Source organism: Tiliqua scincoides, chromosome 2 (genome assembly GCF_035046505.1).
Source record: "Tiliqua scincoides isolate rTilSci1 chromosome 2, rTilSci1.hap2, whole genome shotgun sequence".
NCBI lineage: Eukaryota > Metazoa > Chordata > Lepidosauria > Squamata > Scincidae > Tiliqua > Tiliqua scincoides.
Window position 1 is genome coordinate 180691283 of NC_089822.1, and position 14418 is coordinate 180705700.

At 43.3% G+C, this 14418-nt stretch overlaps 1 protein-coding gene across 1 annotated transcript in view; it reads left to right on the forward strand.

The window, feature by feature from the left end:
• JAKMIP2 (janus kinase and microtubule interacting protein 2) overlaps positions 1-14418 on the forward strand; it is a 45370-nt gene that overhangs the window by 16840 nt on the left and 14112 nt on the right. The window contains exons 5-12 of the mRNA XM_066613541.1: positions 587-733; positions 4328-4468; positions 4960-5016; positions 6265-6384; positions 7585-7713; positions 10279-10362; positions 10865-10927; positions 11764-11862. Coding sequence (XP_066469638.1) covers positions 587-733; positions 4328-4468; positions 4960-5016; positions 6265-6384; positions 7585-7713; positions 10279-10362; positions 10865-10927; positions 11764-11862 — 840 coding nt within the window. The remainder of the gene's footprint in view (positions 1-586; positions 734-4327; positions 4469-4959; positions 5017-6264; positions 6385-7584; positions 7714-10278; positions 10363-10864; positions 10928-11763; positions 11863-14418) is intronic.

Below are 14418 nucleotides of genomic sequence, written 5' to 3' on the forward strand. Positions count from 1 at the left end.
AACCTCACAGAGGTAGTTCATGGAAGCCTGCTGCCTCTGTGAGGCTCAGAAAAGCCTCCAGTGGCAAGGGGACCATGGCTTCCCTTGACATCAGGGGCTTGGGGGGGCATGAACAGGGACCAGCGGCAACCTTCACATATGCAGGCTGTCACTGGTCAAATGTTGCTAAGCAACGTTCATCTGTATTTTAAATTAATTTCTTGTTTTTAAGAGAGTTGAAAGTAGTTGGAGGGGGCATCATTTTCCATGTACACACGTTTGTTTGCTTCCACTGCTGCCTCTGATCAAACAGGTTTTGCAAATTAATGAAACAATAAATGTATATAAACCCTGCAGACCAGAGGCAAAAGTGGGCTGTGTGCATGCACTGTAAGCAGTGAACCCTATTTCAAACCATCTCTAGTGGTCTGAAGGAGCAAAACAAAACTATTGTTTGTCTCCAGCTAAAGATAATCTAGAAATACCATTATTAGTGTCATAATAATAATGGAGACTTCATTGGACAATAACCAAGAGTGATGGGAAAATGCAGAAGTAAAGAAAGGCATTTATATAACTATAATAATTATTAATTTTTTAATTACAGTTGAAACGTGTTCGGGAAGCTGAAAAGCAATGCAAACCTCTCCTGGAAAGAAATAAGTGCCTCTCCAAGAGAAATGATGAACTCATGCAATCACTGCAGCGCATGGAGGACAAACTCAAAGCAATCGCGAAAGAAAATCTAGAAATGGTTTGTACTGAGTATTGTAGAAGGGTACTTATAGACAACAGTACCCACCAACATACACATGATTTCTATTGTGCAATGATGGGAAGGCATCATTCCTAGAATGGCTCCCACATGCCACACCACATGTAGGAGATTACTGACCCACTAACACCAGAACCAGCCTTAAGTGAAGCCCTCCATTTTTAAAGGCATACTGCCTTACTTCCACTTTTTAAATTATATTTGTGTAAGTGGAAATTGAGAAGCAAGAGCATGGGAACAAAACAAGATATAAATCACCCAGATTTTCTCCCTATCATCTCTCACACTCCACAGCATTTTTCTTAAATTAAGAAAACTAAAGAAAACTTGGTTTCAGCATACAGTGAAAGATTTATTCAGTCAATTCTAGTCTGCCAGTAAATGAGCTGGGATTCATTTTCATTCCTTCATGCAAGCAAAGCTGGATGACTAATTCTCCAGAGATTGAAGTTTATAGGAGTAATCTGTTTTAACATAAATACACCATTTAGAAGACAGGCCAAATTGGAGTATGCAACGCTAAGATGCACACTAAGATGCAGGCTTTTTCAACTCCAGAAAGATAGTTTTACATGCTTTTCTGGACGTAAAGTCACACACTGAATCCAAGGGTGACCTGACTTTCAAAACCAAAAATGGGGACACAGACCACAATGGGGTGGGAGGGGGATGGAGCAGCAGCAACATGCATTTTTATGTTTAAATCCTTCAAGAGAAAGAGGGGCAGACAGAGATTTTAATTTTTTTAATCTAGTAGTTGGCATCCTTCAGTCTCGGAAGACTATGGTGTCACGCTCTGAATGGAGGTTCTGGAACAGAGTGTCCTCTCCAGTGCGCGAAGCCTGGGTAAAGTAGGTATGGAGGATAGGCTGTTACCCATGCAGCAAATCCCCCCTCTCCACGTCGCTGAAATGGTCCAATGGAAAGGCAGAGGCAAATACGGTTGGTTCCAGCGACGTCGCAGGAGTTGCCAGAACGTGACTGTGTTCAGCCATGAACTGCCTCAGGGACTCCGGCTCCGGATTTTGCCTCGAGGTTGACTCCTGAAGCCTTTTCCATGACTGGATGTAGCCACAAGGCAGTGGAGGTTTGGGATCAGAGTTTTCCTTCTCTCAGATGAGCTGCCTTCCCAGGCTGACGAGCCCCATCTACCCGGTGGCTGTTTAGTCGCCTCTTACGACAAGTACAGCCAAACTGAGGGCCTATTCTTATCCCCAGCCCCCTATCTATCCTATGAGCCACTACTATCTCAGTAGTGGCACCAATCTTATAGAGCAGGGGTCTCCAAACTTTTTGGCCAGAGGGCCACATCAAATATCTGGCACAGTGTAGAGGGTCAGAAAAAAATTTAAATGTAAAATTTATATAAATAAGAGATGGAATTTAGATGAGTGAATGAACGGGCTCATTCATTCAATCTCTCTGGCCCTTAGAACACCCTCCAGATGCATCCAGAGCACAGCTCCAATCATGTTTTTAATCTAATTAAGGGCAAATTACCTAATCTTGATGTAGGAGCCTGGGCTTGTATTTCCTCCTGCATGTACCTGTTGTCACATGGCCTGCTGCTTAATGATTTGCCGCCATGACTCTCCTCTGCTCTAGACCAGTCCTCCAGTCCTGCCTGTGCAGGGGCTCCTGTTCTGCCACCATGTGTTTCATGGGAAAGGCATGCTGGGAAGGGGAATGGGACAGACCTCTGTTTGTTCCTAATCTTGTAATGGGTTTGATGAGATGGCATCATCTGAACATGCCCAAAGTACTATTTGCTCTGGAAAACAGAGGACTAACGCATTTACATATATACATTCTGCATCCTATCAATTTGATCTGCAATCCTGGTTCCCACTGACCTGGGAAGATCACAGTGTTCCAGATTGAGAGAGCATGTAACAGTGTGAAACTTATGTCTCTGACTTTCAAACTGCGAGTCCCAGAGTTTCCTGTGCAATCTCTCTTTCTCTCTCATGGGCATACCTGGGATGATGGGGGGGGGGTGATTCTCTGAATGGCACCCCACAGGGGGGTGTCAGTGCTTTCCAGCACTGACAAGAGGGCAATGCAGCTCTGAGGTAAGAGAACAAACCTCCCTTACTTTGAGGAGGCCTCCGTGAGTGACACCCAACTGCAGGATTTAGCACATGTCCCATTGGCACCGCTATGCCAGTGCTGGAAAGCACTGACATAAGGGGTTAGGATTGCACCCTAAAATGCCAAAAAAGGAACTTCTTCTGGTTTTTGGTGAAATCCAAAAGTGACATTTTTGGGGCAGGAAGCCGGGCAGGGGGTGGCATTTTGCAGTCCTGGCCTCGGGCAGCATCCGGCCCAGGTCTCTCTCAATCTGTTCTGGAAGAAAACCAGGGCTGCCAGCTCACTGTTTAGAACAGTGTGCATTATGTTCAGGTACCTCTTGTTCTACACATGTTGCTTTACACATGTTTTTGAAATAGCTCACTTTGAAAATGAATACTGAAACTACAAGTGCTAATTGTCAAGATAATACAGTAAAACTTCCCGGTGCTCTTGCATGCTCAACTGGCCTTGTGCTTGCTCTCTTTTATTTTGAATTTACAGCTTTTGAAATACCCACTGATTTTCAACAATGTAACCCCTGTGTAAAATGAGAGGTGCTTGTACTTAGGTGGCTTCTGCAAATCTAAAGAAATCTAGGTACTCCAGAGAAATACAGGGAAATGGGTTTGCATAAGCACCCTCCAGCATGATCTATAATTGAGCTTCATTTTTTCCCTCATGGTAATGGGCTTGCAGCCTACCCTGGGCCCCAGAACCTACATGTCTGGGTAAAGTGTTCCCTTTTGTTCCCCAAAAATGTCTGAGCCCCAAAGATACCGGTTAGAAACATTAAAAAAAAAAAAATATGGAAAAACGGCAGCCTCTTTGATAACCATAACAATCTGCTAACATTTAAGGTAGGAAGTAAAAATAAATAAATTGAAAAGTAATAACAATCCAGGACACTAAATCAGTAGTTCCCAACCTGTGGTCCGGGGCCTGTCTGGATGGTCCAGGGACCGCAGGTGGTCCATGAAACCCTAAGAAGTGGTTCACAAGGCCTTGGGGGGGGGGGGGGAAGATGATTATCTTGGATCACTTCCAGTGTCTCTCCAAGTGAGTGCTCCCCCATGGATCACTGAAGTGTCAGTTGTGGCTGTAGGTGGACAACCTCTCTGGTGGTCCGGTGCTTGCTGAAGTGCCAGCTGTAAGAGGGTCCATCCTCCACCCTTTCTGGTAGTCTGCGGAAGAGTGTTCACTCGGTGAGATGCTTCCCCATTGACCACCAGAAAGGATGAAGAATGGACCCCCTCCTGCAGTTGGCATTTCTATTGTCTCACCAAGTGCTCCCCTATGGGTTACCAAATTGAATTGTGTTTTTTTGTGTAGTAGGGATGGAGGGGGTTGCATGTGGTCCACGACAATTCCAATTTTTGCCTCAGTGGTCTGCAGGCTCCTAAAGGTTGGGAGCCATTGCACTAAATGAATGTAATGTTAAAGAGTGATTAGTTACTATATTTAGTATCTGTCATTTTATTTATATCACGGTTTGCTGCACAGAAAGAAAAAATGACCTCGCATCCTCCTCTGAAGAAATTAAAATCTCTCAATGACCTGGATCAAGCTAATGAAGAGCAAGAAACTGAATTTTTGAAGCTTCAGGTTATAGAGCAACAGAACATAATTGATGAGCTGACAAGGGTAGGTGGCAGTCTATAAAGAATGAAAAACAAAGCAGTAGCTAATGGAATGCCTCATCATAAAGCAAGCAGGATGTGAATGGCCAACAATTAATAGATAAAGAAACATGTCTCATATCCTGATCAAAACCCCAAGTGCTGGGCTCTCAAGAGCACATAGAATCAAGTATCACAATCTTAACTCTGGTCACCTAGAGTTACCCATAGTGATGGTTTCTCGGTTTGCTATTGTGCTAAGTTATACACTTGTATTTGCCATTATTAAAGTGGTTCTGTAAGCAGTGCATGCTCCATTGGCGTGGGTGCATCCATGGGAGGAATTTAGGTAGGTTTGGGCTGTTAGGGCACAATCCTAACGAGGTTTACTCAGAAGTAAGTCCTATTTTGTTCAATGGGGCTTATCTCAGGAAAGTGTGGTTAGGACTGCAGTCTTAGTCAATCTTGATCTCTGAAAATGTCTGCTGTAACTGTTACTTGATCTTTTTTGTGCAGGACAGAGAGAAACTTATTAGGCGCAGGAAGCATAAAAGAAGTTCAAAGCCAATTAAGGTAAGGATGCAAAGGTTTGGGATGCCCATTTTGTTCTGTCTATTCTAATCTCAATTCCAGTTGAAATTCCTTGTTCAGCACTCCAAATCCCAGCCATTTCAATAGGAAAGGCACTAGGTTTTGCAGTGATTGTGTAACAAAGAAGCAGTGCATTTGCACACATGGCAGTAAATCCAGGATGCAGCTGTGGGTATGTAGAGCCAAGTAAAAATAGCAGTGACTTGTGAATCTGCTGCTCTGCTTCCTGAGCAGAATCTGGTCTGGAGTTTATGTTTGTGGGAAGGGGGAGCTGCAAAATTCCTGCAAAAAAATTAGGCTGTCAGCTGACCATGGACATCCCATCTGTTTTCCACTCCTGTGATCTCTTACCCTTTATGTGGGAATACAAATACTGGAATATGCCTTAAATTCTCATTGATCTGCCTGTCTGCATGATTATTTCAATTTCTTTGGCAAGTATTAAATGCTGAAATCAGTGCTTTGTTAGCCAAACATGCTGATTAAGCAGCTGTGTCATCTTAGGGCATGACTCATATTTTTGTGTGATTTTATTTTAATTCCATTAAGAAGTTTGAAGACACAAAACCAGTGGTTCTCAAACTGTGGGTCCAGGACCCACCAGTGGGTCATGACCCAATTTTTGGTGGTTTGTGAAACTGGCAAGGCATTAGACTATGTGCATCAAGGGTTAAGCAAGCTGCTACTTGAGAGGGGGAATACTGCTGCCCAATCACCATTATAGCCATAACCCTTGGAATTTATAAATCAGGCAGCAGTCTCTAGGGCTTCTAAAAGGTTTGGGAACCACTGCATCAAACGATTAAAAAACTGAGTTTGAATGACAGTTAGGTGGCAAACTGGAACCCAATGTTTTCCTGCACTAATTTTAGTGATATTTCTTCCCATTGTACAGCAGACCATGGAGCTGTATCGGTATCAACAATTGTCACACTTTTGGCAGAGTGGGGAGTGGGAAAGCCATTGTGGGGCACGCTGTGTTTGTAAAGCCAGAAGACCCACTAGTGACATCACCCTGTCCACTGCAGTCCCTGGCACAATAATCACACAAGTTCACTGACTTGATTCTGTGGCTTCACTGCCCATCCGAATACAATCAATGCACAAATACACAGTCAAACTATATTTGTGTTCCCAAAGATACAACACAATGGCTAGGCTTGTACCCGCAACTGAATAGTACCTTGCCATGTAGTAGTCTTTCATGTTATTTTGTTTTACTTTCTTTAGAGGCATATATTGGATACAGTTTATGGTGGCGACGATGACTCCATGGACTCTGAAACCTCATCCATGGCTTCATTCAGGACGGACAGAACACCAGCAACTCCAGATGAAGACCTGGATGAAGTAAGATCTTGTGCATGGAAACTTTAGAATGTGAAAAGGTAGAACCGGGATTGCTGTACAGGTATCATAACAGTTAAAACAATTCTTCAGTTGCTGCAATATTTTTAAAAGAAACAATTGGGAACATGACACAAATCAGCACAGACCCACCTGTCTTACAATGTTTTTACATGGTCATCATGATTGTTCTGTGCTTTTATTGTTAACTGCCTTTAGAAACTTGTTGAAAGGCCATATACAGATACCGTCTGAAGGGTTTCAATCAATGATTTGTGCTTTTTTAACTGTGATTTTATATTTTTTTTATTTCTGAAATTGTTGTAAGCTACCAGGGATTGCTTTGGGGAAAATGGCTGGGGTAGAAATACAGTAAGTAAGTAAGTGTGTGCGTGTGTGTGTGTGTGTGTGTGTGTGTGTGTGTGTGTGTGTGTGTGTGTGTGTGTCATGGAAGAGGAAGAGGCTATGTGAAACAGAAAGCCTCTTCTGTCTTCCTTTAGAACATGGAGAGGTGAGAAATGGCTGTGGTGACAAAGGCATCCATTCAGCTAAGGTGAACACGTTTGCTATTACTTAACCCTCAAAATATAGATGTTGAGGGCCCAATCCTATCCAGCTTTCCAGTGCTGATGCAACCATGCCAACAGGGCACATGGTGCATCCTGTGGTGGTGGGGGCAGTCATGGAGGCCTTCTCAAGATAAGGGAACATCTGTCCCCTTATCTTGGGGCTACGCTGTCATTGCATCAGCTCTGGAAAGTGAATAGGATTGGGCCCTGAGTTGTGTATAAATGATGTGGGGAAAAAATACATTTGGAATTCTGGTTTGTCTGTCTCTTGTATCTGAGTTTTAGGTACACTGTCATAGCATGCTTTAATGAGGCTTTAAAAAATCAAGAAAATAACACATGCTGCAAAAATGTTCCTTGTGGCTTACACGCATCTTGCTAAATTTGCAACGCCTTCCTTTAATTTAAACAATGTCTAGGAAGCTAAGGATGACCTTTCTTTAAAACTGTTTTTTGATGGCTGGGTTTGGAAGCAGTCACTCCTTTGTAATTAAAATCTGCAAAGGTTTCCAAACACCCCACACACAAAATTATGTGGCTTCAGACATGGTACTAAGCCACACATAGGCATTCCACATTTTTTACACATTCCTGCATCCTATACGCACCCAAAACTTTATTTCTTCTCTTGCAGAGCTTAGCAGCTGAAGAATCAGAGCTCCGATTTCGACAACTAACAAAGGAGTATCAGGCCCTGCAAAGAGCATATGCATTACTGCAAGAGCAAACAGGGGGTATTATAGATGCTGAACGGGAAGCCAAGGTCAGTATTTGCCAAGGGCACTATAGCTGTGACACAAACCAAATTCCCAAACTTATAAATAATAGTGGAGTGCAGGAGGCTTAGTTGGGAGAAATGCATTGCTATGTAGCTAAATTAACAGTGCAATCCTATGCATGTCTTCTCAGACTTAAGTCCAATTCTGTTCAGTGGAGTTTGCTCCCAGGAAAGTGTGTATAGGACTGCACTCTTATGCTACACTTACACACTCACCTTGAACTCATTAGGACTTACTTCTGAGTAGAAATGCATAGCACTGAGCTGTTAAAGTGGTTTTCACAGAGCACCATCAATGAACATGCTGATTTACAGTTAGGCAGAAAGCAGAAAGACAAGTCTTTGCTCCAAAGAGTTGTAATCTACATTGACAGTGGAGGAAACAAGAGAGAGAGAGGAGATTGAAAGGGACAAATGAGAGAGACAAGATCACCAAAGGAAGAATATGAGAAAGTGCTTAGGCTTTGTACATTTTTCGAAAAGCAGTTTTGAACACAAGCACTACAGAGGACCACATCTCACTTGATAGTCTGACAGCCTAATCCTATCCAGAATTGGGCTGCTAGGCAGAGAGTTATGACTGCAGAAGTCACTTCTGCTGCTGAAAAATGACTGCTGATACAGCACACCCACAGCAGCCATTCTGCGTGCCCTACCGCAAGAGGCAGCGCCACAGCTCCACTGTTGGACCTAGCCACACCTGCCAGAGCTGGAAAGTCAGAGCTGGGGAGGGAATGGACAGAGTAAATGGGTAGGAAAGGGGAAGGAACCAGAGCTGGGGAGAAGGGGGAAGGGGTGAATCTGGCAGCAATGGCATGCGCTGGATCTTACCCCCATTCTAATGATTCCCACCCTTTTCCTCTCCTTGAACATCCTCCACTAAAAGTGGTGGGATATGTCCCATAGGCAGTTCCAGGGCTTACTGGGAGATAAGTAAAATAATGTTTACTTACCTCCTGTTTGCTCTTGAGATGCCCCTCCCCCACCGCTAGATGTAGTGCATGCCTTTTTGGCATGACTGCATCCATGCAGCTGGCAGGGGATAGGACTGGGCCTGTTTTCTTGTTATCTGTGTCTCAGTTGAACCTTGATAGGGAATTCTTTGTTTGTTTGTTTGTTTGTTTGTTTGTTTGTTTGTTTGTTTGTTTGTTTGTTTGTTTGTTTGTTTGTTTGTTTGTTTGTTAAATTTATAGCCTGTCTTTTCACCACAGTTGGTAACTTGGCTCAGAACTTGGATCCCTGGCAGAGCTTTTAATAAAGACCTGCAGAAAGATTTCTTCTAGAGCAGGGGAAGACAGGGAAAGGGCAGTCTAGAGTCTGAGTTGTGCTTATGAGGACAGTGCATAGAGAATTTGGTGTGCCTGAATACAATGTGCAGCACAATTCTATCTTGCGCTGGAACAGGCAGGCCCAGGAGGCCTGCGCTGTATCCACTTGAAGATAGGGGGCCAAAGTGGCTCAGCCAGAGGTAAGGGAAAACATTTCCCCTTACCCCCTGGTAAGCCACAGCAGCCCCAATGGGTCTCCTCGAATTTGTGCCACCTCCAGAGGTGCTTGGGAATGGGGGCTAGGATCTGGTATATCCACCCTGGAATACCTCCCTCCCGCCTCCTTCCCACCCACCCCAGACCCTTGCGTCATCAAGATCGGCCAATGCAACCCTCCCCATCAGAGTCGGCACGGAGGCTGGATTCAGCGTCCCTGTGCCGGCCCAGCCAACTCTAGATGAGGCGCAAACGTGCTTTATGGTGAACCTCCTGGGCTGGTGCAAGGGGCTTGCGCTGACCCAAGGTGCACTTAGGATTGTGCCCTTACATGCATAACTCGACAACGCTGAACAGACTGGCAGAGAAGCCCACTTTCATTTTGAGTGCATGAATGCAGGTTTGCAAAACAATAACAAATGTCTCATGTTTTCTGGGTTTAGGCATCCCCATCTTAAGCTCATGTCTGCACATGTTTAACATGTGGATGTAGTCATTCAGAATCAAATCATCAAAGTATAGGTGGCAGAAAATCATTCCAGTTACCTTCAGGGCATACTGGACATGATATTGTGCCAAAGGTATGTTCTTTTGGCACTAAATAAATGTTAAACGATATCAGTACCTTGATAGCAGCACTTGCATTATCTCATTGTTCTGCCTTTTCTGTTCTAAAGTAATCTCTTCAGGAGAACAGATAGTGCTTTGTTGAGTCACAAATAAATGTGGAACCCAGAGTGGTTTGGAAGGTTACTGGCACTAGGGGAGAATTTTCCATTCCCAAGCTATGAAAATACATGGTGTGGCTCAACCCTGTAGTATAAACACAGAGAAACTCTAAAATTGGGGAGGAAGCTCTTCATCTTGCAAATATGAGTGCAGAATCCACCTAAAATTTCACCAAATACTTCACAAACTCTGATATTCAGACCTGCTCAGTAAGGTACAGGCACCAACTGGAGAGAAAATTAAAATTAAATACATTTTGACATTAACTTGAAATCTAGGCAGCTGTGAACTGAAAAATAATTTTTTTAAAATTATGGTATGACTATTACTTTAACAGGCACAGGAGCAGCTCCAAGCCGAAGTCCAGCGGTATAAAGCTAAAATAGAAGATCTGGAAAAAACATTGGCCCAAAAAGGACAGGTAGATGCTTTACTAAGGATGTTTCATCTTTTGCCTTGACCAATAGAGAATATTTATGGAAGTTGTTCATGGCAATGAATAAATGGACATTTTGTATGAATGAATCAACTAGGTAAAGGGTAAAACTAGGTAAAATCAACTAGGTTCTTCTGTGAAGAACACAGAAAAATATGACAAGTTCTCAGCTTTATGGGCAAACAAGTCCCATCCATAGACCCACCCATGTCTGTATAATGGATATTTCATTTCCTACAACATAGCAAAATAATAGCACAGTTGTGAAGTCTGCAACCAAATTCATAAATGTCTTTTAGTTGTTGGAAATGCCAGCAGCACTGTAGTGTTTCATGACTAGAATTACTGGTGCTACAAGTGGAAGAGGCAGAAGTAAAATGGGAATTTAGATACACCCTTAGGTACACAAACCAATCACCACTGCACTCTGAAACTACTTTTGATTTTAATGTTGGGTTGCTTTTATTCCCCTCCCCCCATCAAACAGGACTCCCACTGGGTTGAAGATAAGCAGCTATTTATTAAAAGAAATCAGGAGCTTTTGGATAAGGTATGTTCCAAACTTGAATGCCTGGATTGTATGTCAGTGTGAGGCATTTGGGGCTTCAAAATGGAATTGTACATGACTCAATCCCAGGTTTCTATTACATGATTAGAAGCTGTTTGTTTCTCGGTAAATCTAGGAAATGGTGTGATCAACACAAGGAAAAGTTTGACAAACTGTGCTGAAGTTTGCATATGAAGAAAACAAAACACTCCAACATTCAAGAAATCAGGAATGAATGAATGACAGTAGCTAAGATTAAATTTAATTATAGAAAGACAGACGTTACAATTTAAAATCAGAAAACAAGAGGCCCTTACTACATAGGCTGGAAGAGTGAAAGAAATGTTTTTATTACTACAGAAGGGCCCCTTCTGAGCAGCTTTCCCTGTTTTGCTCCAAAATTGTTCTTGTAAGATGTATGAATATTACAGCATGAAAACGGGAAAGTCATCAAAAACAAATCTGCAGGAATCATCAAAAGTATCTTTTTGTAATTTTTTTTCTTTACCACAAAGAATGAAGAATTCCCCAAAAGTCCCATATCAGCACATATACGTATGTCTTGTTTTATATGCCAAGTTGCTTTTGATATCTCCCCTTCAATTTTTAAAGGCAATCTGTGCTTACAGCACATGACTTATAACTTTTGTAGGATTTGTTCTGTTTCCCATTATCATAATGACAACAAAGTTAAAATAGCAGGATATGTTTCCCCCTCCCCCCAGGAGTGAGGGGTCTGCAAGAGAGAGGGGAGAAGATGGTGGTGATGAAACTCCAAATGAAGCTTTTTCATTTGGAAAACTCTCCCAGAAATTAACACATTTGCAACTTCTTTCTAGATAGAAAAACTGGACATAGACAATAATCGACTGCAACAGGAACTGCAAGATGCCAGAGATCAGAATGAACTGCTGGAGTTCCGAAATCTAGAGCTTGAAGTAAGCCATTAACCCTTTACTGTAGAACCCGGAATGATTAGAGGGGAGCAGGCAACTAAGGGCCCAAGTCTATCCAAGTTTCCAGTGCCTATGCAGCCACAGTGCAGCCATGAGGAAATGGAACAAACATTCTCTTACCTGGATTGGCTCCCAACCACAGGATGCAGCACATACCCCACTGGCGTGGCTGCACCTGTGCTGGAAAGTTGGATAGGCCCAAAATGAACCAGATTCATCTTGAATTGTATCTTTGAGCATGCTTGGTGGGCAAAGATAAATGAAATGGAAGGAGGAACGTGGTGAAACTAGTCCAATATATTTGATTTTCAAGTGCACCTGAAATCGTTAAATCAGTGATCTTCAACCATTGTGCTGCAAACTGGGTCACAGGTGTGCTGTGATAATTTAGGGGAAGGGTTATTTATTAATATGGCCATTGGAGGATGTAAGCTCCCAGCTGGCAGTGCAGTGTGCCTCATCAATTGTTAAAAAACCATTGGTGTGCTCTGACAATTTTAGCGCCACGTCAGTGTGCGGTGAGATGACAAAGGTTAAAATGGCCTGAGTTCGATGGATTCACCAGCAAGGTCTACATACCATCTCTAGCTATAAAAAGTATGCTTATAAAAGCACTACCCATGCTTGAAGGACCCTTTCAGAGGGTCCTTCTGGAGAGTATTCATGAAAACATACCCTTTGAACACTGTGGAGAGGGAAAGTCACAGGAGAGCATCTGGATATACTGTGCACACCAGGTCATATCTTTGTAGCACCACCTTGGGCAGGGGAAGAACTTTGGCAGGCCTGATAATGTTGATTTGAAACACAATTGCTTTGTTTGAAATGTATTCCCAAAATTGTTAATAGTGGATAGGGTAATGACAGTCCAGCGTATCAGGAAATGAAAAGAATGGTTTAAAAAAGTGTTTTCACCAGCCTTTCTGCACATATTTATGGGAAAATACTTAACAGTTGTGTGCTAATCCACAGATTTTTATTTCAGATTTATTAATATTTGATTTGATTTATTAATATTCACGATGACAAAAGTATATTATCCTCCATTCCGCCAAGTCTATTGCATTTTAGAAGTATAAAATAGTCCATCTGTTTAGGGTGTTTTTTAATCCCCTGTGAATGAAAATAAGTTTAAAGAATGACAGAATTGACTTGAAGTCATCTTGCAAAGCCTCCTAAAGTGTCAGAGCCAAGATGAGTGAAACATTCCCTCCCCCTCCATCTGTGAGGATGCAGAATAGTGGTTTTTAATAACACAGGCCTACAAAATTGAGAGTCAGAAAAGTTTTTCCCAAACTTTATGGTGGTTTGATATGAATTTGGGGTGCTGATTCCAAAAATGGCATCTGTTTTGCCCTATCACGTCAAGTTTTGGAGATATAGTATAGCCTAATTAGTGAATGGTTCAAGCAGCTTCCGCATGAAGAAGCCATGGTGTAGGCTTCCTCATGAGGAAGCTGCTTGAACCATTCACTAAAGAAGCTATGCCATGTCTCCAAAACTAGACGCGAAAGGGCAAAACGGATGCCATTTTTGGAATCAGCACCCCAAATATACCCAAGAATTGGTGTAACGTTTAAGAAAGCAAAATGTGTGTTGACCTGCGTAACCCTCTGAATCAAGGTTATTATGGCTATTTCTGCACTGGCAGTTTTGGCCAGTACTATTGCACCCTGACTTTATTCCAGTATATAACCACCTCATGTGATTCAGTCAGAAAATCTGTACAGCAGACAAGTACAACCAGTGGTGCTATTGTACTGGATCATACACACCTGCAGGAGTTTGTCAGCACTGGGCTTGCCCATACCATATCCGTCTAGCTTTTCAGGGTACTGGGCAGCCATCTCCCCCCCCCCCAAGCATGACAATACAGCGGTGCCAATGTGGTGTCTGCCATATCCCATGGGGAACTTTTGGCATGTTGATGCCTACTTGGGGTAAGGGAATATTTGTTGCCTTGCCATGGGGAAAATCCATACCAGCCTGATGGGTCTACTTGGATCTGCACCAGCAATATCACTTTAATAAGGATATTATTAAAATATAAGGATAAGGCAGTGGTTCTCAAACTGGGGTGTCACAGTGTCCCAGCATGAGGGCCCTGGACTCTGCCCCTGAAGAGGCAGGGGCAGGGGGAAGGCAGCAATGCGATCCCCTGGATCGCGTCACTAAGGGGGGTGCAGGGGTTTGCATGTACTTACCAGTCCCTGCAGCAGCCTCCCGGGAATGCAGGAAGCCCTGCATGACCCTCCATAGGGCTTCCCGAACATTTGAAATTGAAAGTGAAGTGATCGCTCCCCACTTCCTGTTTGCAAACCAGAGGTGGAGTGTGATCACTCCACTTTCATTTTCTGAAGGTTTGGGAGCCCTGAAGAGGGTTGCGCAGAGCTTCCCGCACACCCGGAAGGCTGCTGCAGGGACTGGTAAGTACATACTGGCCCCTACGTCCTCCTTAGCGATGTGATCCTGGGGATCGCGTCACTGCCTTCCCCCGCCCCCACTGCCTTCCTCGCTCCCTGCACGCACTTACAGCAG